The sequence below is a fragment of the Monodelphis domestica genome, chromosome 5 (assembly GCF_027887165.1).
Source record: "Monodelphis domestica isolate mMonDom1 chromosome 5, mMonDom1.pri, whole genome shotgun sequence".
Lineage (NCBI taxonomy): Eukaryota > Metazoa > Chordata > Mammalia > Didelphimorphia > Didelphidae > Monodelphis > Monodelphis domestica.
In genome coordinates, this window is record NC_077231.1 from 171,734,855 (window position 1) to 171,762,764 (window position 27,910).

Consider the following 27,910-nt stretch of genomic DNA (forward strand, 5'->3'; position numbering starts at 1 on the left):
TTTAAAAATATATAGGATTTTTAATACTAAATCAAAAGAAAGGGTAAAGAAAAAAGCTTTTTTTCAGTCAAGTGAGCAGAGCCAAGAGAGTCAGAGATTCACACCTGAAGTACTTTACCAAAAGCACAAGCCCCGAGAAAAGAGCCCTGCAGATGGGTCTCAGCCAAATTTATCTCCAAAGGATCCTTACATAAAATGAGGATGTAACTTAAAAGGACACTGGGAAGGTAGCTCAGGTGTTGCTAATTTTCCATCTGCACAAATCCCCCTGAGATCCTTTGGGAGACCAGTTTCCCCAATGGATCATTTTAAACATAATTAAATTAAGGTACATACAATTTTACACAGGGAAAATACAACAAATTGGGGATAAGGAAACAAAAGAGAATCACGAACACAAACAAATAGGGGGAAGTCCCCTGTGGTACAACAAAGCACATATAAACAAATGTATTCAACCCCCAAAGTTCAGTTCTGCACATTCAGTTTTACTCAGGAACTCCTGGAGCAGCATTCAGTCTCCACGGGCATCTCCATGGCATCTTCCACAAGAAGAACAGTCTCTGGATTCCAGGAGGCAGCAAATTTCTTATCCTTAAAAAAATTTTTTTCTGAAAAGGAATTTAAAACTTTTCATTACAAAATAAAAACACAACCCCTCCCCCCCCAGGAGGATACAGGGATACACATAGGAATCACACAGGGATACATGGTCAAGTCATAAGGCATATGGATCAATTATCAAAAACATCAAAGAATTCAAAGAAATTGAAAAATAACCTCTGAGTAAAATATAGAAGATCAAAAATGTGAAAAAATTCTAGGAGAAAGGGAAAAAAAATTCACAAATCACAACAGGTTCTTGTAGTGATCCATGTCCCATAAGTCTGCAATGACAATCACTCACTAACCCAATTTAGCAGTCTGGACTACAGTAAGTTGTCACATTATGAAAAAAAATGAAAAAAAATTAGGTCTCAAAACAAATGGGAAATAGCATTCCCTGGTTTGATCCTTTTTTCTGCTTTCAAGGATAATGGAGCCAGAGCCAGAATAATCGATGTTATTTGTTATTATATATATACACCACACTCGATAAAGAGTGTGGTACAAGGAAGTGCTACATTTAACACATGTTAAACAGCTGCAACCTCAAGCCTCACAAATGATCAAGTCCTTATGCTCTTTGTGCAGAATGTCATAAATCCCTGTAGGACTGGTTTGGTTTTTCACCTTTTGTGCTTGTGTGGCAATTTGCAGGTCAACTTCTGTGCTCCTTTGTGTTCCATTTTTTTCTTGATTAAGACATAATTACTGAGCAAAAGCTCATGATATAAGTTAGTGGCAGATTGAAAGTCCAAAACATTTTGGGTACACATCTATATGCTAGTCAAATGGACATCTTATGTTATTCTATTGCAAAAAGTAAAGCAGTTAAAAAATCTTTTCAATATTGGTAACATGTGCTTTGAATATAAAAAAATGAGAGGAAAAACTCACTCTATTGCACATGCAGGAAGAAAAACAATAATGAAAAAAATATAAATATTGTGTATATTTCACAATTACAGAGGTAAAATATAGAGGCTACTTGCCAAAAAATAAGATTCATTTCCTCTTTAACTTGCCATGATTCGCAATGTGAGTGCAAATGAGGTAGATAAAGTAATGAAAGTATAGCAGCAATAACACATTTAAGAGAAAAAAAAATTACAGAAGGCATAAAATGTTATAAAAGGCACATCAGGTCAATACAGGTCATAATATTGCTTGTTTGTTTTTTATTTTGTTTTTTTTTGAGGTTATATATATATGAAAAATATATATATATACACATATATATGTATATATTGTTCAATAAGGACAATTTAAGTAGAAGGATCAAATTCAGTGCAACAAAATAATACAGATCCAACAATGGGGAAGTTTTATCACAATCAATAGTCAAATAAAATCAATACAGTCTTTTATTCATTATCAACAGAAAGTACTCTTTTTACATGGCTACAATGAATCCATGAGTCCCTATCCCCAATTTTAATGTCTGTTAGTGTAGTCAATAGGACTTGGAACAGTTCATTATAAGCTGGTTCAGTCAACCCAGTTCGTTTGAAATTGTTTATGTAGACACTATCACCTGGATTTAAATCATGAAGTGAGAAGTCTATGGGGCATGCCTGAACAGCAGCTCCAAAATCATAGAGTTCTTGCAATTTAGTTTGTAATTGTCTGATATATGTGGCAATGGTTGTATCTCCTCCTAACAATGACGTATAGGCAGGGGTAAATGGTGTGCCTGAATAGGTGGATGTCCAAATAGCATCTAAAATGGTGAGATGTGTAAATTACCTCTGGGTCTGCTTCTGAGATAAAATAGAGCCAGAGGTAGAATTTCAGGCCATTTTAAATGAGTCTCTGTGCACAATTTGTCAATCATATTTTTAAGTTCTGTATTCATTCTTTCAACTAGGCTGGAGCTCTGGGGATGGTATGGTGTATGAAATTTAGGAGTTATTCCCAAACATGAATAAATTTGTGATAAGACCAAATCTGTAAAATGAGTTCCTCTATCTGAATCAATTAGTGCTTGTAGGCTGAAACAAGGAATAATTTCTTTCAAAAGAGTTGTGGTAACAAAAGTAGATATGGCACCTGGCCAGCTGATCAACTATGACCAAACAAAATTTATACTGTCTAGATCTTGGCATGTAGATAAAATCAATTTGTAAGTGTTCAAATTGGGGTAAATAGGTCTGGAATTTTCATGTATGGGCATAGAAAAAAAGCGGAGCACAAGTTTACTACAGTAAAGTATGTAAATTTACTAGAAATAGAAGAAATTATAGTGTTTATATTGGAAACTATGGGGTGTCTCTTTATAACATGATTGTTAACCACTCTCAAATCCTGGACAAATCGACAGTGATGCTTGCCATCGGGCCTCAATTTTGGTTTCTTAACAGAGAGGATGGGCGTATTGTATTCAGATTTACAGGGAATTATGATGCCTTTGTCAATTAGTGAATTTATTACCAGTGTAATGCCCATAATTGCCTCCTTTGAGAGAAGATACTGAGGAATCAAAGGAGGTGGGCTCGATTTTGTTTTAATTTGGACAGGTACAACTGATTTAAGTAGGCCAGCATTAGAAGATGATGTGGCCCAGAGAGGCTCAAGTATATCATTTGGGATTTGAAAAGTAAGAGGTTTCTGTATGTCCTGAATGTCCAAAAGGACTGGGAGCAAAGTTAAGGTTTCCTCTGGCAACTCTAATGAGATAGAGCCATTAGGAGAGCAATTTATCGTGGCTCTCAGTTTACATAGTAAATCTCTCCCCAGAAGAATTATAGGGGAGCCAGGCATCAAGAAGAAAGAATGCTCCACTGACAATGGTTCCACAGACACCATCCGAAGGGAAAGCTTTGGAACCTTTAGGGGTGTACCCGATACCCCCACTACATTTATTGAGCCGATGGAACTGCAATCTGAATCAGGTGTACTCCTCAATACAGACCTGGAGGCTCCTGTGTCCAGAAGACAGTCATAATTAGAAATACCAACCATTAAAGTCACGTGAGATTCGTCACTATGGGGGGGCAGGAAATGGGGATAATGGGTAATAAGACATCAGGGTCTGGAAATTCAAAGGTTATATCCTTTGATTCCAATGTCCTAATTCCAATGCCCCCTCCCCCCATATACCTTCATAATCTTTGGGTAGTTCCTTGGGCTTCCCCCTGAGGGGCATTAGCATCCTGTTTAGTTTGGGGATGAGCTCTGCTTAAAATATTCTGTTGAGGGGTCATTTGGTTTGAGTTATCAGTTATTTGATTTAAATTTCTAGAAAAGCTATCAGTTCTAAAATTATGATTTCTAAATTCATTATTATAATTATATTTTTTATATGTATTATTCCATTGATTTTTTTTTATTATTTGGAAGAAATTCTACAATTCATCATTATGTGGTCTTGCTTTCCACAGAAGTGGCAGGTTAGGGATCGATAATTAGATTCTTGGAGAGGGGCAAGTGGCATTGGTTGAGTATCATGCCATTTTTCTTGTTTATCAATTATTTCAGTTAAAGATTTTAATTTTTTTTGGATGTTTTCTGGTAGATCATTAGTTTTTTATTGTTTTTCTTTATTGACTTTGAAGACATAAGCAGCAGTTCACCTCAACTCATCAGTGTCCATTATAGATCATTTTGGGCAATGTGTTTTAAAGTAAGTTTAGACTACTGTGGAATAGTTGTTTACAAAATGTCTTTTTATGTGTCTAATATCTCTTTCTGAGAAAATATCAAAGTCCAAGTACCTACCTCCCAGTTCAATGAGCTTATCCATAAATTGGGAGGGTGTCTCATGATCAGATTGTTTCAAGCATTCAAATTTAGTCCAGCTATCAGGTCTTTCTGAACACTCCCTCATTGCTTTTAGAATGGTGTCCCTAGCATGTTGTAGTTGCATATGTTCATCATGATCATTATAGTCTCAATGAGGATCTACAGGTGGCCAGTGTGGTGCATTGCACCCCTGGACCTTATTAACATGAGAGATGATCTAATCCCTCTCACATTTGGTCAAAAAGGCATGGAGCAATTGTTCAGCATCCTTATAAGAAAGATCAAAAAGAAAGAATATATCAGTCATCTTTTTTGTGACAAGGATAGGTTCATCTTTGTAAATGGGAACATCTTCATTTAAATTTCCTTAATATCCTTCGGTGTGAAGGGTCTATGTTCTCTTAATATTAAGCCATCCCCATTTGGTGTGAATGTGGGCACTTCCCTTACGGGGAAAAGATATTCCTAGGAATTAGTCAGTGGTTGTGGTTTTCTAGGAGGTATCTGTGTGGATACTGAGGTAGTACAAGTAGGAACCTATATGGTAGGAGGAGGAGGGTTTCTTGGGTCTGGGATTGGTCGTGAGGTGGGAGAAGGTACAGGGCAGAAAGGGGCATCAGGAGAAGGATCAGGAGAGGGAGTTTTAGCCAGAAGTTGCTCAAAACGAGAGAGGATATTTTCCATCCGAGACATATGAGAAAAGTCTGTCTGTGTTTCAGGAGAAATGGGATTTTCCTCTCTGAGAAGTTTGGGAACAGGCTCATAAAAATTTGAATTAGACATCTGGATGAGATCCTCCTTTTCTATTGGATTGTGTGAAGAGTGTTTGAAATTTTCCAATTGAATTTGTACTGCTGCTTGTATTTTTGCTTGCAATTTCTGATTTTCAACCTTTTGCATCTTAATCTTAATAAGTAGGAAAAGAAGAATTTCTAGAAGCATTAGGAAAAGGAGCCATTTGGGAACCTTAATGGTTTCCAATTTGACAAAAGTCAAAAGCCTTTCTTGTAGAGAAGCAATTATATTGTTCTGCTTTTGTTCTCTATAGTGATATAGTGAGGCTATATTGGATTTTTTTGTTGTTTTTTGTTTTTAGTTGCTTTATGTACATATATATTTATTATTGGTGGTGCCCTTAGCTGGCAGAAAGATAGCACAGCTCAGCAGAAAAGGGGAAAAAATACTGAGTGCTCAATATTAGCCTCTATTGGCAGGGGTGAGCAGGTTTATGTTAAAGATTATGGGCTGGTTTTTGGGGTGAGAAATCCTTTTAGATGGAGTGGGAAGAGGTTTTTTGTTTTTGTTTTTTGTTTTTGTTTTGTTTTGCTAAGAAAGAGTATAGGAAGCTAAGTGGGTTTTTTTTTGTTTGTTTGTTTGTTTGTTTGTTTGGTTGGTTTTTGGAACTATGAAGATTGGATTTAGCTATTTCCTGTTTGTAACAATGAAGATACTTACTTTAACAAAAATCAGGAATGTCTCAGGAACTCTAAATTACCCCACCCTACTTCGGACGGGACTTTGGGGGAAGATAAAGTTGTAATCTTCTGATTGAACAATGAAGGTACTTAGTTCTCACATTATAGTGAAGCTAGAACTTTAAGCTAAGCCTATTTTTAGATCTAATACAAAAAGGTGTTAAGTAACTATAAAGGTTAAATTAATCACTAAAAGGTCAAGTAATTCACAAAAGGTGAACTTAACAAAGAAGTGTTAAGTAACTCTAAAGATATAATCAAATCAAAGAAGGTGAGAACTAAAAGTATGGGCAGTCCTGGAGAAAAAAAATACCTTTAATGTGATTGGTAGATGTGAAAATTTAGAGGAGGAGACACAAGGATGAAAGGTCTATATATTTGAGATTTTTCATCCCTGAAGAACACACTCTCTCTCTTTCCTGATTGGCAGTGGAGAGTTAGCTGAGAGCTGCGTGATGAGCCTTTCGGCATCTTCATGTGGCTACAAGCTATTATCCAGTTCCGTGGTGAGTTTCTGGCTGAATTATCCTCCTTTTCTTTCTAACTTTTTCCTCTCAGAGGCCTCTAATCTTCTTCAGAGACCAAGAGGAGGGGATTTTAAAACTCCCCCTGGCATAGGTCAGGTAGGAGAAATCCTATATCCTCTTTCCTCCTTCTTAAATTTCTTCCCTCTATATTAATTAAATTACCATAAATTTCCAGACTGACTTGGGTATTTTATTTGGCGACCATTTAAATCTAGATTTAAAGTCACAACCCTAAAATTATCTGACAGAAAAGGACTTAGTTAAGAGAGAGGACCCGTACCCTCCTGAAAAGGGAAAATGAATCCCCCTTCGCTGGGCTGGAGTTTGGGGCACAGAATTTAAAGCTTACCAGTAGCAGGAATAGCAAGCAGCAGTGACAGCAGAAGGAGTTAGCAGGAACAACCTCTGTGAGGGAGGGACCCAGCTACCTGTCTCTTCTGGTGGGCATGTATAGGCAATGAGCCTGAGAAGGGTTTGAAGGTTTTCAGGAGGGAGAAGGGAGAAGGAAAAGGGGAGAGGGAAAATCACGGCAAGAGAAGAAATCTGGTTCCTCTAGTTCTGGTATCCCTTTGTGGTTGCCAAAATTTGTAGGAGTAAAAATGAATAAGGACTCCTAGTATTTAAAATTACATAGGATTTTAAATAGTAAATCAAAAGAAAGGGTAAAGAAAAAAGTTTCTTTCAGTCAAGTGAACAGAGCAAAAAGAGCCAGAGACTCACACCTGCAGCATTTTACCAAAAGCACAAACTCTGAACAGAGTCCAAACAGAGCCCTGCAGTGTGGGTCTAAGCCAAATTTATCTACTAAGCATTCTTACATAAAATGAGGATGTAATTTAAAAGGATGCTGGGAATGTAACTTAGGTGTTGAAAATTTTCCATTTGCACAGAAAGCAGAAAATTGTCAAAAATTTTTCATAGTTTCTCAAACAGAGGTCTCCTATCTAAAATATACAGAGAACTTTGTAAATTTATGGTAATAACAGACATCCTCAATTGATAAAAAGGCAAAAAATATGAACAGGCAATTTTTGAATGAAGAAATCAAAGCCATGTATAAGAAAAAAAAATGCTAGACATCACTCTAGATAAGGGAATGCAAATCAAAACAATTCCAAGCTATCATGTCACTCAGATTTGATTGTAAAGATGGGATTAACTCTCCCTTGCCTATTTTTAGATTAAATCACCAGTAAAGTATATACACCCCACTTACACTTAAGTGGGAGAGGCCAATAGCCCACATGTGCTTAAAGTGGGTGACAAATTAGAAGCGACTGACTGCCCCCTGGGCAATTCTAAGAAAATTTATAGACTATAATTGGTCCATGTAAAGTAGAGGCAGGCACAAGAAGTGATGCAAAGAAGCGTCTTTAAAAGGAGTTGCAACTTTTTTGTTCTTCTGGAATTCTGAACTCAAGTTGGAGGCTGGTGAAGAATCTGCTTAAGGGACCTGAGTCCCTGGACTTGGTGAAACTGTTCTTAAATCTCTCCCTTTGAACTACTATGTGGGTGAGTGAAAAGGCTGACTTCTTCCCTGACTTTTTGGAGGGACAAGACTCTGGAGTGGCCCCCCTTCTTGGAAGAGGCTTTGTGGCTAAAACCCTTATTTAATTTACCTCTGCTTCCCCTTTGCTGGGGCCTCTTCTTTTAAAAAAAAAATTAAAAAAAGATAAGGAAGGGAATATACACAGAAGGGGAGGCTTGGACCCCGAGGTATGGAGAGAGAAAGGAAAGAGAACCCCCCATTTTCCACAAAGCAGGGTACAGGGGAGACAGCAGCTGTAATGGGTTGGCTCAGAGAGAGGAGAGGGAGTACTGAAGATTTTCCACCTTCTGCCTTCCCTTCTTAGCTAAAGCTGCTCTCCCCAATTCACTCTTGTCCCTCTTGTACCCCTTCTACTACTCGAGATCAAAAAGGGTCTCCCCTTTGATCTGTTCACTCATACTCAGCTTGGGGAACAGATAACTTTTAATGTTAACTCAATCAGATAATACAAAAGGAATAATGAGCAGGGAAGAATGGGAAAAAGGAAAGTGGGAAAAGGAGGTCCCTGTCTCTATCTAAACCCTTTTCCTCCCTCCTCGAGTTTGGGGGGGAACTCAGGCCTTGGCAGCTTGAGCCCCTCAAAAGAAAGTCAGGTTGACTCACTCCTGAGCAACAGGAGCTGAGGTAAAATCTGCTCAGGTTTCTCTTCAGAAAGTCCCTTCATTTGGGAAGTATGTGTGTGGGGGAAAGATTTCCAGTCACCAGCAGGAAAAGTGGGTAACCCTCAGAAGAAAGTCTTTTCCCACCTTCTCTCTTCAATGTCTCCAGATGGAGAGAGACCTCACTGCTCTCCAGCCAGTCTTCTCTCCTCCAGAAATTCACTCCTGGGGCCCCTCCCCCATCAAGGTGATCAATTTCATATACTCTTCAGTCTGGCACTTTTTCTCTAGTGCCAGTCTCTATCACACTCTGAAGCCCTGCCTGGTTTGGACCAGGCCAAAGTAAATATCTATTCTCTCTGATTTTTTTACTTTTACTCTTTTTCTTTTTGTAAATAAATTACCATAAAAATTCATTTGAAATTGAGTAATAATTCCTGGTGACCACACTCTTAAATATATTATCCAACCCTTTAATTTTAACCCCTTATATTCTAGCCCTTATGTGCTAAAATGACAAAAAGGCCCACTGGCAAATATTGGAGGGGATATGGAGAAGTGGGGATACTAGTGCACTGTTGATGGAACTATGAATTGATCCAACTATTTGGATAGCAATTTGGAATTACACACAGAGAATTAAAACACTGTGCATACACGTAGACCTAATAATACTATTGCTGGGTCTTTTTTCCAAGGTAGTCAGGGAAAAAGGAAAAGAACTTCTATGTTTCAAAATATTTATAGCAGCTTTCTTTCTGATAGAAAAGAACTGTAAATTGAGGGGATGTTCATCATCTGGAGAATAGCTAAATGGATTGTGGTGTATAGTTGTGGTGGAATACTACTGTGCCATAAAAATTGAGATTAATTTTTAGAAACTTGGAAAGAACTACATGAGATAATTAAGAGCAAAATAAGTAGAATCAAGAGGCCATACTCATAACTATAGATTTAATATTTGAAGAATAACTCATGAATGTTTACCACCAGAGAATGAACTAAGATGTGAAAACACAAATGACATAATTTATGCAGACATGTCTGTTTGTCAGATGATGAGTGGGGTGAGGGGGGGAGGGAAGAGAAGGAAGGGCTGAGGTAGTTGGAAATAAATTCTATTAATAAATAAAAGCAATGTGGTTGGTTATTGTTTTTATTAGAGTTAAAATGTCTTTCATGTTTGATTATCAGTACACTATTGCTGTTACTGTGAAGATTGTTCTCCTAGTTCTGTTCACTTTATGTTTTATTGTATAAATCTTCTCAGGTTTTTTTTTTCTGAAATTATCTCCATCATCATTTACAGCACAATAGTATTTGTGTTTGACTATTCCCCAACTGAAGGGCACTCCTTCAGTTTTCAATTCTTTTCCACTTTAACCAAAGAAACAAACTATATTTTGTACATTTTACTCACCTAATTTCTTGCTTAGACTATTGAAGTACTCTTTTACTCTACAGTCTTCCTTCTGTTAACTGGAAAAAAAAACCACAGAACTATTAAATAGTCAGAAAAACCACTCTTTACTTAAGGAAAGGGGTTCAGTTGCTCTCCTCAAGGCCTCCACACAGAGCTACATGCTATACACTCATGCAGAGTCCCTTGAGACCCTGGTTACTCTGGTCACTGACCCTTGGGAGAGCCAACCTCCCTAGATTGACAACTCCAAGGAACAAAAGAATTTGGGGGGACCTATATACCATTTGGGGGATCCAGGGGCAGGGAAAGATGATTGACATTACAATAGCTACAAGGAAATGGGTGTGTTCAGACTATACTGACAGGATACAGTCAAGTTTGGGAAAGGAATCATAGCTAGAGGCTAGGGTATAAGGGACGGAGCTACTTACAATGGATACTAAGAGGATGGTTCCTGCCCAGGTGTGGGTCTTCTTGGGAAAGAGTCTCTGATACAATGGGAGACTACCTAAGACAAAAAGAGTAGTTAGTATTTGCTTAGCTCCACCTAACTGGGACTGTCATTTACCTTAGGGTCCATTATTCAGTCTGAAACTGCTAGCCTGAGATTCCCTTCAGGATGGATTCTCATGGGAACAAATACAAGCTTTGGGGTCTCCCACTTACAAGCTAGTCCTAAACTGATGAAACTTAGGGTTCATCAGATCTTACTAGGCTACAAATTTGGGGGTTTCTAGATTCCACATTGACACTTCTTTAGTCCATTTTCTATATAGCTCTCAAATGTATATTACTAAAGCAAAAGGCTACTCTTGCAGAAGAGAAATGTGAACTGGATAATGGTACAGTCAGGTAGATTTGGAGCTGGTTAAATGTCCAGATCTAAAATCATTCATTAACAATTTGATGTAACTGTTAGGGGTAAAATTAGGGTTGTTGACTGATCATATTAGTAGTTGCCAGGGATTAAAATTCAATCCCAATGGAATACTCAAGTCAGTTTGGGATTTTTATGGTGGTTTAATTACAATAGAAGGAAGAAATTAAGAAGAAGGAGAAGGTAAGAGTAGGACATTTTCTCTGGCCTGGAGTAAGTCAAAGGGAGTTCAGAAGCCTCAGCCAAGGGGCCTTCTCAGAAGATTAAATCTAGCTTGGCTTCCAGCCACAAGGTCACCTTCAAGATGAGGGGCCTCCTAGGAGGTTGTTGCTTTTCAGGAGGTCAAGGAAAGGAGGAATCAGTCTTTCCACTCACCAAGGTCGCTCAGGGAAGATGCCTCACCTAAACCACACTACAGAGCCAAATGCCACAAGCATGCCAAAATGCCCAGAGCTCCCAATGCTGCCGAGCCAGCGCTCACAGGAAGTGACATGAAATATATAGGCAGTTCTTTATATCACTTCCTGTGCCTCACATGTACCAATGATAGTTCAAGCTTGGCTTGGGACAGCCCAGGGGGTCAGTCAATTGTTTCTGATTTGTCACTTGCTAGCACATGTTGGTCATAGGCCATCCTCCTCTACAGTTAATCCTTAAGTGGGGGTGTATACAATTCTTGGTTGCTAAAATTCTAAAGACTAAGCAGGGTGGAGTAAATCTAAAATTCACATAACCATGGAATAATAGGAGTGTCAACCTTGAAAAAACAGAACCACCAAAGTAGTTGGAAAGAAGAAGCCTTTAATCGGGACAAAGAAAACAATGCTCTTAACAGCCACCACACAGAGTCATGAGCAAAATACCACACAGAGACAAGCTCTGGGACTATGGAAACACTTCCTCTAGGGAAAAAATGTACCTTGAAAGGAGATTTTTCTAATGAACTGAAGAATTTGGGGTCTTATACTGGGGAGTAAATGACAGGATGGACAACTGATTGGTTGACTGGGAAACAAGGGAAGGAGAATACCAGCCAGGGGGATGAGGTCTAGATACAATTGGAGAAACTTCTAAGACAAAGGGGTACTTAAGATTTGATTATATCTACTAATTCTATCTAGGCTGAGATCATTGGATACTTCAAGATTTATTGTTCAATCTAAGACAAAAGTTCCTTTGGGAGTTCCCTGAAGGTACCACAAAGGACAAGGTCATTAGGAGATTAAGAGATACATTTTGTTCTTCATGTCATCTTTAATCTTCAGAGATCTGATTAGTCCTATGCTATTTAGTAGAATCAAAGATTTAGGGAACTTAGAATTCATCTAGTTCAACATCTTCATTGTATAGTTAAGAATACTGAGAGCCTGTAACCTGACACACAGATGTTAAGTAGCAATTTCAATCTAGGGATTCAATGACCTTGTTTTATGGAACCCCCAAATTTACCTTTGTCCCTTGGGAATTTGCCTTCAGGGTACTCCCAGAAGAACCCTTATCTTAGATTGAGATGGGTAATTAGGACAAGGTCCTTAGGAGTTTAGAATTCTGGTTATTATATATATGTATATATATATATATATAATTGTAATTTTACTGTAACTCATCATCCTTCCTGTAGGAGGTAGGATTTTAGATGAGCCCTAAAGGAAACCAGAGAGGTCAGAAGTGGGAACAGAGGGGAGAGAGCAATCTGGACATGGGGTCTGTTGGCTGGGGAAAAAATATATAACTATTAGTCAAAAAATCACTCTTTAATCAAGGTTAAGGGGTTCAATGCAATAATAGGCCTTGACAGATATGGCTTAGTCCTGAAACCTGGGGTTCACCAGATCTCACTAGGCCACAAGTTTGGGGTTTCTAGATTCCATGTTGATAGGTGCGATCAGAAAAAATGCCCCAACCAGGTGATGCCAGTGTCTTGCTCTTAGTCAAAAATAGATTCAAAATAATTATTTTGCGGGATACTTATAGGTCTATAGACAGTAAAGCATTTAGGAGTGGTCAGGTTAGGGCACAGTGGCAGATGAGGGGAGAAAAGACCTATTAAGACTGCCACTGTATGTGTATGTGGAGATGTTTGTACTGAAGCACTCAAAAACTCCCTTCGCCCTGACCTCAAATTCCTCGAGGAATGGGATCCCAGGCGACGCCCCCAGCATCTTCTCTGATAAAGTACTGAACTACATAAGGTTTTCTTTCTTTTTTTTTTTACCACATAAACTTCTAAAAACTTTTATAAAGTTAATGGACTGGGGTGGGATACTCTGCGCACAGTTCAGCGGCACGCCAAGTCGAAAACAAAACTCACTAAAACAAAAGCGCTAAGGTCCTAACTCCCAGACCCGAACTGTGCACGCAGCCTTCGGGACCCTAGGGAATAGCAGGAGACTAACCACGCCTCCCCGAGACTCCTGTTCGAGCTTTCCGCGGCCAGGGGAGAGGAACGCGGAGACCACAGAAGCCCTAACGGCTGGGCCTGCGCACCAAGAACAACCAGTCGCGGGGAGGCGGAGGTTCGGCGCAAACTACAAGTCCCAGGAGGTCAAGCTTAGTGAGGATGGAGGAGCCGCGAAGCCTGTCGGAAGTTGGAGTACTTCGACCAGGAAATACCGCCTCCACCCATTCCCCATCCCCTTTCTCCCACCATAGGGAAAAGGTGGCTTGATATTTTTGCGGATGAATTTTTCTTCCTGTACCTAGGAGACCGCCCCAGCGACTTCTTTATCAAGCAACCGTCTCCGTGCGCTCTGTGCGAAGAATTTCCTTCTTTCTCTCTTGCCCCATACCAAAGTGCTCCGAACTTTCTCATTGCCCAGACCCCAGCAAAAGCCACTCTCGTCTCATTTCCGCTGACTAGGCTCGGGCCGGGTCGCCGCGCACGCGCCCGGAGAGTCTCGGGCGCCCCTGACTTCCGCTCCCAGAGTGCACCTCGAGCCGAATCATGGACCACACTGGTAAGGAGGTGGAGGGGGGGGTCTCGTTTACATGGACCCCTTGGCCGGTCCGAGACCCGCCGTCGCCTGGCTGGCGTAGCGGAACCGGGCTTGTCCTGAGGGGATGGGTTGTAGTGGTGAGGGAGGGCTTCCACGTGCCCCCCTTCCCTCCTTTCTGTCCTCTCGGCGGTGCCCGGCTAGGGTCGGCCTCATACCTCTCGGCCTACACCCCTTATTTCCCCCTTCCCCTCACCCCCCCCGCACTGCAGCCTCGGCGCGGTCTTGGTCCGGAGTGGGACCCCGGGACTACGTGGGGAGCGCTGGGTTTTCCACAAGGCCTCCTTCCTCTGTGCCCACCTTTCCCCGATCTCCAGGGTTTCGCGGTTTCTGCCGGCGGAGAGTATTTTCCAGTCAGTTTAGGGTTTTGGGGAAGGGAGGGGACCTTGGGACGCCCAGCCCTGGCTCTGTGGGAGTAGAGAGATTAGGCTAGTCCCTGCAGTTTCCTCTTCCCTCGCAGTCTCAGGCGGATGCTACGGTTGTCCCATAGCTTCGTTGTTGTCTGTCCCCTGTGTGTTATAGATAGGGTGAAGGAGCCGGATATGATCTCAAGTTCCACTTTAGGGCACTCTTTGTATAAAGTCCAAACCAAACCCTGCCATCACCCCCACCCCCTCCCCTTTTCTCCTCACTGAACCTTGTCATTTGGGCCTTTTGCCGTCGGGAGTTTACAACCAAGGGAGCTTCCTCATTTTTGACTCAGTTTAAAAGCAATTCTTTCTTTCCTCTCAGCCACTTTGTTAACCATACTTTTTTTTTTGGTCTCTTTGTCAGTGATGCTTATGAGATGTCTGTAGTCTATAAAGTTTAAGTTAATTATATCTACTTAGTATTTATGTGCTGATAAAGATGTGTTGGAAGTTTTTGGACCAGAATTCCTGGATCTTGACTTTATAGCAGAGAACTGCTCCCCCCCAAAGTAGCAAAATATTTATTTTTGTCCGACTGTTGGAAGTGAGATATGTTTGTTTAGGGGTTTATGTGTTTTAGGTCTACATTCAACTATTTTAAACTTAAGCTTGAGAAATTTTATTGTAGAATAGTCAAGCATTGCTTTCTTATTGCAAGTTCTCTACTTGGCTATTCATACTTTAGAATGTGAACTCCTTGAGGGCAAGGACCTCCTTTCTTTTTTTTTTCCTCTAGCCCATAGCATCTGTATCTGGTACATTATATTGTTGTTCAGTGACTTAGATTTATCCACTGAACCACTTGAATCCTGTTGTTGAGTTTGCTTCTGCAAAGAGACTGGAGCATGTTGTCATTTCTTTGCCCAGTAGATTAAGGCAAACAGAAGTTAAGTGATTTAGGGGCAGCTAGATGTCTTAAGTGGATCTAGAGCCAGGCTCAGAGAGGGGAGATCCTAGGCAATTCCTAGTTTCATGAACCTGGGCAGATCATTTAACTGCCATTGCTGCTCTTCTGCCTTGGAATCTACACTTAATATTGATTCTAAGACAGAAGGTATGTGTTTAAAAAACAAAACAAAACTTAAAGTGACTTGCCCAGGGTCACACAGCGACTAAAATCTTCCTGTCTTCCAGTTCTCTTGATGGATTCTCTAAGCCCTACATCTAACTGCTTTCTGTTGGATACATAGTAAGCATTTAATACATGAGTTTTGATTTACTGACTTAGAATAAGAACTGCAACATATATGCAGTGTACCTTAATTTTTAAAAACATGGATAAATATACTGTAGTAAATGTTTTATCAGCTCCAAGCTGAGGCATTAATTCAGCTTAAGACACAGAAGGCAGTGTAATAAAGAACAGACTTTACCAGCTGCAGTTGTAACCTCAGATCAGAGAACTTTTCCATTTGTGTAGTGAAAAAAGGCCTGCTATTTGAAGCTTTTCAACTCAAAACAAAACTAAAACAATGGACAGTCTCCATTTCTAATATGAAGAGAGAACAATAATATATGCTATTATTAGAAAAGCAAAATTTTGAACTTCTAAGAAAGTTAGAAGTAAGATCTTAATTAGGGGAAGAACTATCCTGAAAAGTTCATGCCAACAATTCTCCTTGCCTGAATTTTGGCTTTTAAATACCTTCACTAGATAAAGCAACAAAAATGAAAGATGAAAGTGAAATAAGTTCACTTTGTTGAACTTTTAGTGAAAGGTGTTAGAGAAATAGGTTGACACTTTTTAACACTATTAGAAATTTTTTGCTATATTTGATACTATTTTTTTCTCTTACCCTTGTTGATTCTTGTCCCCACCTTATATTAAAACCATGGCTTGGTCAGAAATGGTTGTTATAAAATAATATTAAGAAACTGGTAATGAAAAATATTTTGGATTATTTTGTTGCTATTTCAACTCTTGGAATTATAGCAATCCTTTCCTTAATTCCCTAGTTTGTTGATGCTTCTCTCCCCTTACCCAACATTTCTTTGTATTTACTTACCTGTATGTTATAAATGCTGTATAATAAAAGCATTTTAATAAATACCTGTGGATTGAGCATTGATTAATGTTGCCCTTTTCTCCCTTCCCATGAAAGTAGGGACTTTCATATATGTTTTTGTTATTACAGCCCCTAGCTTATAGCAGGCATTTAGTAAATGCTCCTTGAAGTGCATTGTCTGAGGTTCAGTTCTGCATCTCTCACTATATAATTGTAGATTCCTGTTGATTAAAAGAACGAGTTGTAGGATTGAACATGAGCCTTTAATTAAAGAAACCTGGGAATATGATCTTGAAGTTAGCTTTTAAAGTCCAACTTAATACCTTCAAGGAGGCTTTACGTAATCTATTCTGAACAGTTTTAGGTAACTGTCCTAAACATCTTCAGACAAGACAATAACTTATTGAAATGTTTAACAACAGTAAAAAAAATCATTTAAATTAACTGAAATTTGGCATCATTTTTGTCTTTTAATAGGTAAAAGAAGTAACATCTTTTCCTTTAACTGGAAAGTCACTCCTCAGCCTCAACAGTTATTTCTTGGAAATGTTTGCACTAAACACTTAGAAGTGCATATATATCTCTTAACCTATGCAGTTCATGTGCTTTGGAGATAAGGCATTTTGTTCTGCTTTACAAGTATCAATGAGCTTTACAGATAACTGCAAATAAGTGATTTATGGGACCCAGGAAGCAATATTTTGGTCTAGCTTAGCCTTAATAAACCTCACAGCAACATTATACTTCTCTCAGCCTACTTTTTTGGGTGGAAAAAAAGTATTATTTAAGAGCAACTCAAAGATAATACAGGTCTAGGAATATCTTACATATAATATATTATTTTGTACCACAGGAATGTGATTTCTGGTTACCGTATTGTGTGTATTTTTTACGAGGGGAAGTATTTTGTGCTATATCTCCCTGAATAAAATACTTGTACATGAAAATAATTTCTCTTTTTTTGTTTGTACCTACATCCCTTTAAAAAATCTTGTTGTAATCACTTGCCATGTAAAAGATCCAGGATTTCATTTGTGTGAGAGAGGAGGGGGTATGTAGTTATCAACAACTTAAATAAACAGTCTTCATGAATTACTGTGCCCAAAGAATTTCATCACCTAATGGGCTACATTCATCTAGTAACCAATGTTTACAAACTTAGCTAAGTTGGTCCTCAAATGACAGCCTATCAGATGGTTAATCTTTCAGGTCTTTCCAACTTGGTATAAGACCTTTCAGTGCTTACATTCTGCTGGGATATCCACTTTAGAAAACTCAGTTTGAAACTGGAGAAGATCAGTAGATTTTAAAATAAGACACGGCCTCTTCCTTCATGAAACTAACATTGTAGAGGAATTGTAATGACTAAATGTTTAGGTATCACATAGCAAAAATGCTAAAAGTTTTCACCAAAAATAAAGAAAAATGAACAATTAAATGTGATGGTGGTATTTAAAATTAGGATGTTTGACATTAAAGCAGTGTAGTATTTGGTAGGTTACTTCATAGTTTTGGCAGAATGTTTTAAGAGGGAAAACTGAAAGAAGTCACTTTTATTTTAATATAGACAATGATTTACAAGGCACTAATAGTTCTGGATCGTTGGGTGGCCTTGATGTTCGAAGACGAATACCTATAAAGCTAATCTCCAAACAGACAAATAAAGCCAAACCAGCTCCTCGAACTCCAAGGACTATGAACAGAATGCCTTCTAAGACACAGCCTGGTGATGAAGGTAATAAATTTGAATTAACTTATCCTTGTTTATCATGTTACTGTCCCAGTCTAGTAATACCCTGCCTATATACTTATACCCATAATGTAGTCTGTACAATTCTAATCTTCTACATTGCCTTCCTTTTTTAGTATACTTTCTAGTCCTCTTATTTTGATTTTTTTCTTTTCATTTTTCCTTTTAATGTTTATCTGTTTTGAAGTTAAAAAAATCCTGAATCTGTTAACTTTTCTTAACTCCCAAACCATATCAAATATCTCTAGACATCTGGGTGTTTTTAATCAATTTTTCACTCTTAACACTAAAAGACAATGACCTCCTATAATAGTTTCTTTCCCTAATGATATGTAGGATCCCCCTGGAAAAAGACTTAATTTGATCAAGCAACTCCAAGATGAGAAAACATGGTTTTTGCATTGATGTCACAGTTATACAAAGGATAATGGTGTGGGTATAGTCTGAAATATTTTGGTAATAATGCTCTTAATTTCCCTTGCTGTTGATTAGTTTAGTATTACTTGGTTTAGAAAATACTTATAGTTCTCCAGTCTCCTTTTTGTTTTAAGATATATAGTTGGCATGAGATCTATGAATGAGATAATGTAAGTAGATTGGGGAAACTTCTGAGAAACTTTCTAAGGAACTACCACTTGAACACACATGTTTAGAATGCTCCAGCTTTGTCCTTTTTAAAATGCAAGTACTTAAGAGTTAACATCTTTGTATTGCTTTTAGAAAGTTCTCTCATCACCATTTTTCCATGTTTCTTATTTTTATTTGTTGTAGGCTATTTAATATAGCTAAGTAACTAACTTAAAAATATATATGTGCTTCTAGTTACTATTCCAGAAGAGATGTCAAATTCTTCTCTTTCTGAAATTGAAGTGGATTCTAAATAGAATCAGTAGTGTTAAATTGTCTACTTTTAAATGAGATACTTAAGGTCAATTTTTATAAGTGAGCCCTCCAAAGTCCCATGTCCTTCATATTTCTCCAAAGTTGTTATCCTATGCACTTGACTATGGAAAAGGTCAATTTTCCATATGGTAAATAAACGTGTATTTAACATCTGCTTTGTACCAGGTACTGTGTTAATCTTTGGTTATACAAATAAAAGCAAAAATGGTCCCTGACCTTCAGGGAGTTTACAATCTAATGGGGGGAAAACAACAGATAAAAGGAAATTGAAAAAAAGGAGTAGAGAATGTATATTGGTGAGTTCCAAAGAAGTCCACAAACAGTGTAGATGGCAAGAAATGGGGAGAAGATTGTGCTGAACCCATTCTTAAAATTGAGGCACTGTATCCTATGGCCCTTTTTTCCATTTACAAGGTCCAAGGTGGCAAAGAGTACTGATGAGATCTGAATACCAGGCATTCAATCTTGCACCATAATAAGATTTCCCAGTGATGAGTTTCCTGGAAAAGGGAGGCAGGTTGGAAAGGTACAGAGGAGTCCAAAAGTCATGAAGCTAGTAGTAACTTATCAGTAACTTAGAGTCTGTAAAGTTGAATCAGTTATTTGGAGGTTAAATGTCTTGCCCTGGTTATGCAGGTAATTCTTGAACCCAAATCTTTCTGATTTCAAGAGCAAGACTTTATTCATTATACCATTTTATCATGTGGAGGTTAAAATATAAAAAAAAGTAGTGTTATTTGCATTTTTCTGTTAAGGCTGTCATTTTCATTTTAGAAATGAAAAGTGGAAGAGCTTTTTTATTTAATGATTCTATCTTGGAACCAATCAAGAATGGAAAAATCCCTGAAAAATGTCTTAATGTGTTCATTAAAACAATAACAAAACAAAAACCCTTAATTTTTCCTGTTGTAAAACTGATCTGAGACACTGAGGGGTTAAATGACTCACTTACCTAACATGGGGATATTCCTCTAGTAATTGTTGGGTATAGAGCTTGAACTCAGGTTTTCCTGACCCTAAATTTTCACACTAATCATTAAGCCACAATGCCACAAATGAGATTTTAGTAGATAATATTTCATGTTCTTTCTAAATGTGTTGTTTTTGTAGGAAGTGTGTATTATATGTGTAAATGAAAGAATTTGTCCATCAGTGGTAACTTGGTGCAGTACAATGTGAAAAGTTCAAAGGTAATGATACATGTTTTCTCTCTTCAGAAGGATTTGACTATAATGAAGAAGAACGGTATGACTGTAAAGGAGGTGACCTGTTTGGAAATCAACGAAGATTTCCTGGACACATTTTTTGGGACTTTCAGGTATAACTCCATATGTATATGTTGGTAGATAATGTACATATTTTCTGTTCCAAACCTATGATTTATATTCTCTAGGGAACTTAGTGTGAGTATCATCCTTCAATTTATTCCAATTGACAATTTAGCTCTAATTTATAGACTTAGAGTTGTCTAAGGCACTGAAGGGTTAAGACTTATCCATAGTCGGGGGTGGCTAGGTGGCTCAGTAGATTGAGAGTCAGGCTCAGAGATGGGAGGTCCTGGGTTCAAATTTGGTCTCAGACACTGCCTAGCTGTGTGACCCTGGGCAAATCACTTGACCCCCATTGCCAAGCCCTTACCACTCTTCTGCCTTAGAACCAATACCCAGTATTGATTCTAAGATGGAAGGCAAATACATAAAATTTGTCAGAGGCAGTACTTAGCTGGCCAACTCTTCTGATTCCAAGGGTAATCCTCTATCCACTATACTATGGTGTCTTAAATGAGGTTTAAAATATTGTGTGGAACAGAATCATTACCATTGGGGATATGTGTACAAAGTTATGTTTTCCTTCGGTTAACAAAAATGTATGGTATTTTACTATGGATAATGCCCTGTATTAGGTGCTGGGTAAAATACAAAGAAATATATGGTCCCGACATGATAATTCCACCCTAAAAAAAACCTCTTAATGGCTATCATGACATAGATGTATGTGTATAAAAATTAATTTTTACATTAATTATTAAACAAACCCAGCATACTAGATACTATCAATTACACTATCTAGTTTAAGATAATAATAATAATGTCATTTCAACAGATAAACATCTTAGGTGAAAAGGATGATACTCCAGTCCATTTCTGTGATAAATGTGGATTACCTATTAAAATTTATGGGCGCATGGTAAGTATTACTGAATTAAATGGGTTCTTTGTCATGGATTGTCTTTGCTCTTTATTAACAATACAGTCTCTGCCCTTCCCTGTGTGAATAGACACTGTAGAATTTTCTTAAGGGACCCTTTCTTAACCATTAGACACATGGTTCCTTTCTGGGTTTAATCCCCTCTTAATATACCATTAAATCCTTTCATCCTTTTCCTATCCCTGTAAAGATTCTGCTAAATATCCTGTCCTGCCTGTGGACATATATTTTGTTCATTACTTAACCAGTTTCAGTTACAAAGTTACATATATTATCAGTTCTTCCACCAAACAGTTTATCCTAGGAAAGCCCAACCACCACAGGACATGGAATTTCCTTCAAAGCAGGGGGGCACTTAGCTAGCATTAAGTTAAGACCAACTATGGTTTTGGTGGCCATTTCCCCCCTTTTGCTAAGTCTGTTAGAAATTTATTTCCCTTTCTGAACAAAAGCTGCTATTTGATGCCATACAAAGCCTGGAACTATGTAGGTAGTGATGCTTTATTCTTTGCAATGCAATACCTTGTTCATTATCTCTCATAGAGAGGGAATGCTCACAGAGCTAGGCTTAGGCTCCTTATGTCCCTTCTAAGATTTTTCATAATTTATCCACAATAATGGTCTACATTGTGATTTAAATAAAACATATATGTTACTTTTAGCTTCTAATTTCCTATAAGGTAATGCACAGGAATGTTTTTTCATTATTATCCTATATATCACTTTATATATATATCATATGCAACTATCATTTCTGCTCATAACTTGTTAGTGACCACCAGAATACCTTTAACCTCTTCTTATCCCCCCCATTCCCCCTTCCTTTTCCCTCAACAAAATGTAACTTTGAAATTCTCCTGGAGTGTTACTCCTACAGTCCACTGGTTTAACTCAGTCTTTTTCACATCCATTTATCATTATTTCCTCTTGTTTACATTCTTCCTTTTTCCTATCCCTTGACCTCTACCTCTCCTTATTTAGATTAATATGTTGACTAGGAAATAAATTATAAATTTGGTCAAATATATATTCATAAACCCTTATTTATGGAGGAATAATAATATTTGCATGTAGTGTTGCAAAGGAACTAAAATACTTGGTTACTTGGTAACAGGATATAAGATTTATATTATTGAAGTCAAGTTTGTGATCTAATGAACTGAGTTAATGAACAAGAGTGTCTTAATTTTGTTGCAATTTAAACAATATTTTCCCCCTTTGAAAATTTTTCATCTGGAAAAAGATAATTTTAAATTTATATTCTTAAGTACTTCCATAAAAATCTGTTTATATTTTGCTATCTGGTAAGGTAGAATAAATAATGGATAATAAATACAGAAAATAAACCAGAGAATATGATAGTATATGAGTTGCTAGGTAACATTCAATTATTCATGATATTTTTATTGATTTAAACAAGAAAAATATATTGTTGGAAATACTTGGGACTTTTAGGGGATAAATGATGAATATTAAATGGATTTAATTAAATAAATTATATAATGTTTCTAGGAAAAAATGAGTGTGGGAAAATGAAGCTATAAGAGTTTCCTTGTCTGGTATTAGATAAATGTTAATATTTTCATAGAAAAATGATAAATTAATATAAGATGTTGATTGTAATGATGTCTCTGTCCACAGATTCCATGCAAGCATGTTTTTTGCTATGACTGTGCTATTTTGCATGAGAAAAAGGCAGATAAGATGTGCCCAGGGTAAGAGCATTAAATTCTTAAAAAGGAAAATTTCTGTGCTCTATTGAGTGTGATCTTGTGTTTTTGCCTTGAAGTTCTGTCAATAAGCTCTCTTACAAAAAGTTCCTCAGACTATTTTTGATGTTGGTTGGGAGCTTTTGTACTGGGTTTAAACCCAGATGCTTAAGAACAAAGATCAAATTTGAAATGAAGATCCTAGGGTATGAATTAATTCTCTGGTTATGATCCTCCAGATAAATGTCAGGCATTCCACAACATGTTTGTTAGTACAAATTGGAATCTGTAAAAGATTTATCTCACTGTTCTTAATCAGAGAGAGAGAGAGAGAGAGATTATTTGTTTCTAGCGTTTTCTTTCTTTCAATTATCCTCTCTCTTTGAGTTTATCCTTTTAGTTATTGGTAGTAATCTGATGGGATTTTGGAGATCAAAAACTACTAACATATTGGGAAAATTGAAAAATTATAAAAACTAAAAATGCAAAAACTCAAAGCCTTGGGAGCTATTTGGTCTACTTTACAGCCCAGCAAAGGGAATTCATAATAATACTTTGTTTAAAAGTGTAACATTTTAGTAAGCTTTTTATCACAAATAATTAAAATAAAAAGTTGCTGGTTTTAAGTGGTAACTATACAGAGTATTTTATAGAGACTTTTGGGTACCTGAAGCTTGTTTTATTTCTACATATTGAAAGCTCTAATTTAGATTTCTTTTAGAAAGAAGTGCAATTTTATCTTTGTCTTTTTTTTTTTTAAACACGCCTCAAGTGCCCAATGTGTGACTGTTTTCAAATGACTGAATTACTCCAGGCTTGAGAATTTTAGCTTCTTGGGCCACAAGTGCTAAATTCTCTAGTTTACCATTGCTAACATGTATTTGAATAAAAATTTAGAGTGTAAGATTCTTTTAGAAAATTTAGAATATAGAAATTTCTTTTTAATAAGATTTTAAAGATGAAAAAACTATGGGTGGGATACTTTTGTTAGAATATAGTTTAAGTTCAGTTTTGAAATAGAAACCAAGTTAATAGCCTGCTGGTCTATAAAAACTAGCAGGAAGATGGGATTTAAGGGCCAGGCACTGTAATTTTCAGATGTGAAATTGTGCAGAGTTTTATGAATAACTTTATAACATTTATAGATAGGTTTTTGTTTGCTGCATAAAATGCAGTGTTTGGGGATTGTTGTTATCAGTTAACCAATGTATTTTCTTCTAATTTAGTTGTAATGATCCTGTGCAGCGAATTGAGCAGTGTATGCGGGGTTCTCTCTTCATGTGTAGCATTGTTCAAGGGTGCAAAAGAACGTACTTGTCTCAAAGAGACTTACAGGCTCACATCAACCACCGTCATATGAGAGCTGCAAAACCTGTTACTCGTCCTCCAATTGAAAATGTCCATCCTCCCATTGCCCCACCACCAGCTGAAATTCCTGATCGTTTTATAATGCCTCCAGACAAGCATCACATGAGCCATATTCCTCCAAAGCAGCACATCATGATGCCACCACCTCCTTTGCAGCATGTGCCACATGAGCATTATAATCAACCCCACGAGGATATTCGAGCTCCTCCTGCAGAGTTGTCAATGGCTCCACCTCCACCTCGTTCGGTCAGTCAGGAAACCTTTCGAATTTCAACAAGAAAACACAGCAATTTAATAACTGTCCCTATTCAGGATGATTCAAATTCAGGTGCCAGAGAACCACCCCCTCCAGCCCCAGCACCTGCTCACCATCACCCTGAATATCAGGGTCAACCAGTGGTTTCCCACCCTCATCATATTATGCCTCCACAACAACATTATGCACCACCACCTCCTCCTCCACCACCAATAAGCCATCCAATGCAGCATCCTCCCCAGGCAGCAGGTACTCCTCATATGGTTTATAGCCAAGCTCCTCCTCCACCAATGACCTCTGCTCCTCCACCAATTACCCCACCCCCTGGACACATCATTGCCCAGATGCCACCGTACATGAATCATCCTCCACCAGGACCTCCTCCCCCTCAACATGGTGGTCCCCCTGTAAATGCTCCCCCTCCTCACCACTATAATCCTAACTCTTTGCCACAGTTCACTGAAGATCAAGGAACTCTGAGCCCTCCATTCACACAGCCAGGGGGAATGAGTCCTGGAATATGGCCTGCACCAAGAGGGCCACCTCCACCTCCAAGAATGCAGGGGCCGCCCTCTCAAGCCCCACTTCCTGGACCACACCATCCTGATCAGACGAGATATAGACCATATTACCAATGATAGTAGTGTTTTGAACTGAAGATAAAATGGGGGTTGGGAGTGGGAGGGGACTTTATGTATTTTGAGGGAGGAAAAGCACCTCTTACAGAGGTGGCTATAAAACACTCTTAGGGTCTTGTATCTTAAAATGTTTTTAAGCCTTGACCTTAGGACTGACTTCAAGTATACTGTAGTGCAGATAAGTGGCTCAGTAGAGCACAACTATATTTTAACAACTTTGTGCCCCTAGTGTGGTAAATTGACCCAGAGTTGATCATTTTGTAATATTATTTCCTGGAAAAAAAAAATCAAAACATTGTACCACTTTCAGAAGTATTGCTTTTGTTAAATCCAATGTTTAGTTTTTCTTGTGATACATTTTGTTAACCTGTGTAAAATAATTAAATTTCAATATGGTTGTAAAGATGCTATTTTTTATGTGCACTTGAGTGGAGTTGCATACTGTTTCTTAAAACCATATGTTTTGCCACTAATATTTTCCCAAAGGTTAAAATAAAATTCTATGAGTATACAAATTTTCTAGTTACTGTAAGGCAGACAGTTAATGGTAAAGGATAATTCTTCCACATTCAAGGCACTGCACTGAAAGTCATAGGCACAGTATGTTTTGCACTTCACTTAAATGCCTTTTGATTTTTAGGCAACCTCAGGAGCACCAAATATATTGAAATTGCAGGACTATAGTAACAGCAATTTGTGTTAATGATGTTAAAATCCTTCAAAAAGTCAGGGCTAAAGTAAGATTTTGTAGGCTCCAAGCTGGTGATGCCTTTGCTCTTGCTTGTTTACTAATAGACTCACAGAGTGTACCACATTAAGATTATTTTAGAGAAATTGTTTAAATGATAGCATTCAGTTGAAATATGTATGTCCTACTCTGGTTTTTTGTCCTAAGGTAAAGATTTAGAACAGTATAGACTACCAAAAATCCCTCTTTCCTGTATAGAATTTAGTCTTGGGCTTGAGTGGTTTCTTGTTTATAGAGTTTCAAATTAGAGTTTAAATACCGTTTAAGGCATTTAAATAATATATCAGTGAAGGAAATTATTCTGGAAATATGAACTTAAATATACTCAGGCTTGTTTTATGTACTTTATAATAGGGCTTCCCCCTCTAATTTGAACTATAAAAGTACTCATTTATGACTAATTGAGTCTCTGGTAAAACTATCTAACTTTTTAAACATTTTAACATGGAGTTAATGAGCTGTATTAAATTGCTTCATTCCCACATGCGGAATGAAAAAGTGATGGTGAAGTTAGATGAATGTTCATACTTTTTAATGTGCCTTTTTAGAGTCAGTTTTTGCATTACAGGGTCTTGTTCACAGTCCAACGTAGATGATTAATGACTAGTTTAAACCTAACTTATGTATGAGTTGACATTCCTTAGGATGTAGTTGAATATCCTGTAAGTAAACCATGTGAAGATTTTTTTCCCCCTATACAGTGCTGTAACTTAGTACAAACAAATTTATGGTATGCACAGATCATCCAGTAGATAGTTTGTAGTATATACATTTAGCACATCTTAGAAGTCTATCTGGTTTTATATTTTGTGACAAAATATGACCATCTTTAATGGGATTGCTCAGCTAGGTAGTTGAAAAGATGAAAAGCTTTTCTCACTTTGATAATTAGATGCAAGGCACTCCCAAGTTAGAGCTGAAATTAGAGGTACTACAAATGACCTTTTCATTTGCCTGAAAAAGCTAATGCAAAAATTGAATCAGGTACAACAACCTTAAGAAAATATAGTCAGACTCCAATGTTAATGTGATGTTTCTAGTAGGAAGATGAGAAGTTCTTGTCATTAGAAAAATGAGGGAAGTAGTGCAAAGTTTTGGTGATGAATTCTTCTATCCTGTTTTAGCAGGCATTTGGAACTGAGCCAAATTTACCTCTCATTCCTTCAAAATCACCCTTTCCTCCCATCCCCCCCATCCCATTCCAATTAAGGGCTGTTTAAACAATGAGAACTCTTCATTGCTTTGTCATTAAAAAAATAGCCAAATTCACTTTGAAGTCTTGCTAGTTTTCATGATTTTTCTAACATGGAATTTCCTAGAATTGAATTTGAAACTATATTCAGTCTGAAACCACTTAGCCTACATATTGGAGACAAATTAAGTATCATGATAAACCCCACATTGTAGAAGTAGGCATTTTTTTTTTCAGTGATAGCTTATTTGCTATTAAATTTGGGAAATATGTATATTTCTTAATACAGGGAGCCATATCAAATGAATATGTTGCAGACAATTTTTAACTGATACTGGGCTTAAAGAAGACTGGTTATTGTTTATTGGGTGGGTGGGTGAAAGTGTAATACAAGACCTTAGTAGTGCTTTTTAAAATAAAAAAACATGTGAAACCCAGCTTTATTTCAGGGAAGCCTTTAAAACTATGATGGACTTAAGTCTGAATGAAATGTATGTATGTTTCATTATATTGCTCTTAAGACTACTGAGGTGGCAGTTTAATTCTTAAAAACAATAAAATGGAAGCATAAATACTTATTTTGCCTACATGAGTTTTTACCAAGTAGTGATGTGATTGGGGCAATTCAGAATTTTTGTATTTACTTTGAATTTAACTTTCTGTACAGTTAAATTTCTTTGAAGATAGAAGACAACTCAGTTATCATCAGTACCTTTTGTTGATATACATATACACACACACAGTTTTTTGGGGGAAATTCTCTTCACAAAATACCTGTTATTTTAAAAACCTGTTTTGTCACTAAAATGCCTCACAAATCTTGTACAGGATCATTAAATAACATATGATTACCTTTCAGTGGTCTTCATTTAGAGAAATAGGTGTTTGAAATTTTTTTGTTCAAATCTACAGGTTAAGTGAGTATACATACTACA

The 27,910-nt window shown here is 37.5% G+C and overlaps 1 protein-coding gene and 1 long non-coding RNA gene across 3 annotated transcripts; one reads left to right on the top strand and one right to left on the bottom strand.

The window, feature by feature from the left end:
* On the bottom strand, window positions 1-13,630 carry LOC103101768 (uncharacterized). The gene is made up of 4 exons (XR_001624945.2): window positions 13,494-13,630; window positions 10,349-10,425; window positions 9,915-9,973; window positions 1-611 (listed from the first exon to the last, which is right to left on the bottom strand). It is a non-coding gene; the product is annotated as an uncharacterized LOC103101768 (long non-coding RNA).
* CBLL1 (Cbl proto-oncogene like 1) lies at window positions 13,614-27,826 on the top strand. Of its 2 annotated transcripts, none has more exons than XM_001362519.5 (6): window positions 13,614-13,751; window positions 17,771-17,938; window positions 20,074-20,174; window positions 20,960-21,043; window positions 22,706-22,779; window positions 24,000-27,826. In XM_001362519.5, exons 1-6 carry the CDS (start codon window positions 13,739-13,741, stop codon window positions 25,033-25,035), a joined length of 1,476 nt encoding a protein of 491 aa, XP_001362556.1. In that variant the 5' UTR covers window positions 13,614-13,738; the 3' UTR covers window positions 25,036-27,826. The 2 variants fall into 2 exon arrangements, with proteins under 2 accessions (XP_001362556.1, XP_007504181.1); XM_007504119.3 differs by having other exon boundaries at window positions 20,077-20,174.
* The last annotated feature ends 84 nt before the right edge of the window (window positions 27,827-27,910 follow it).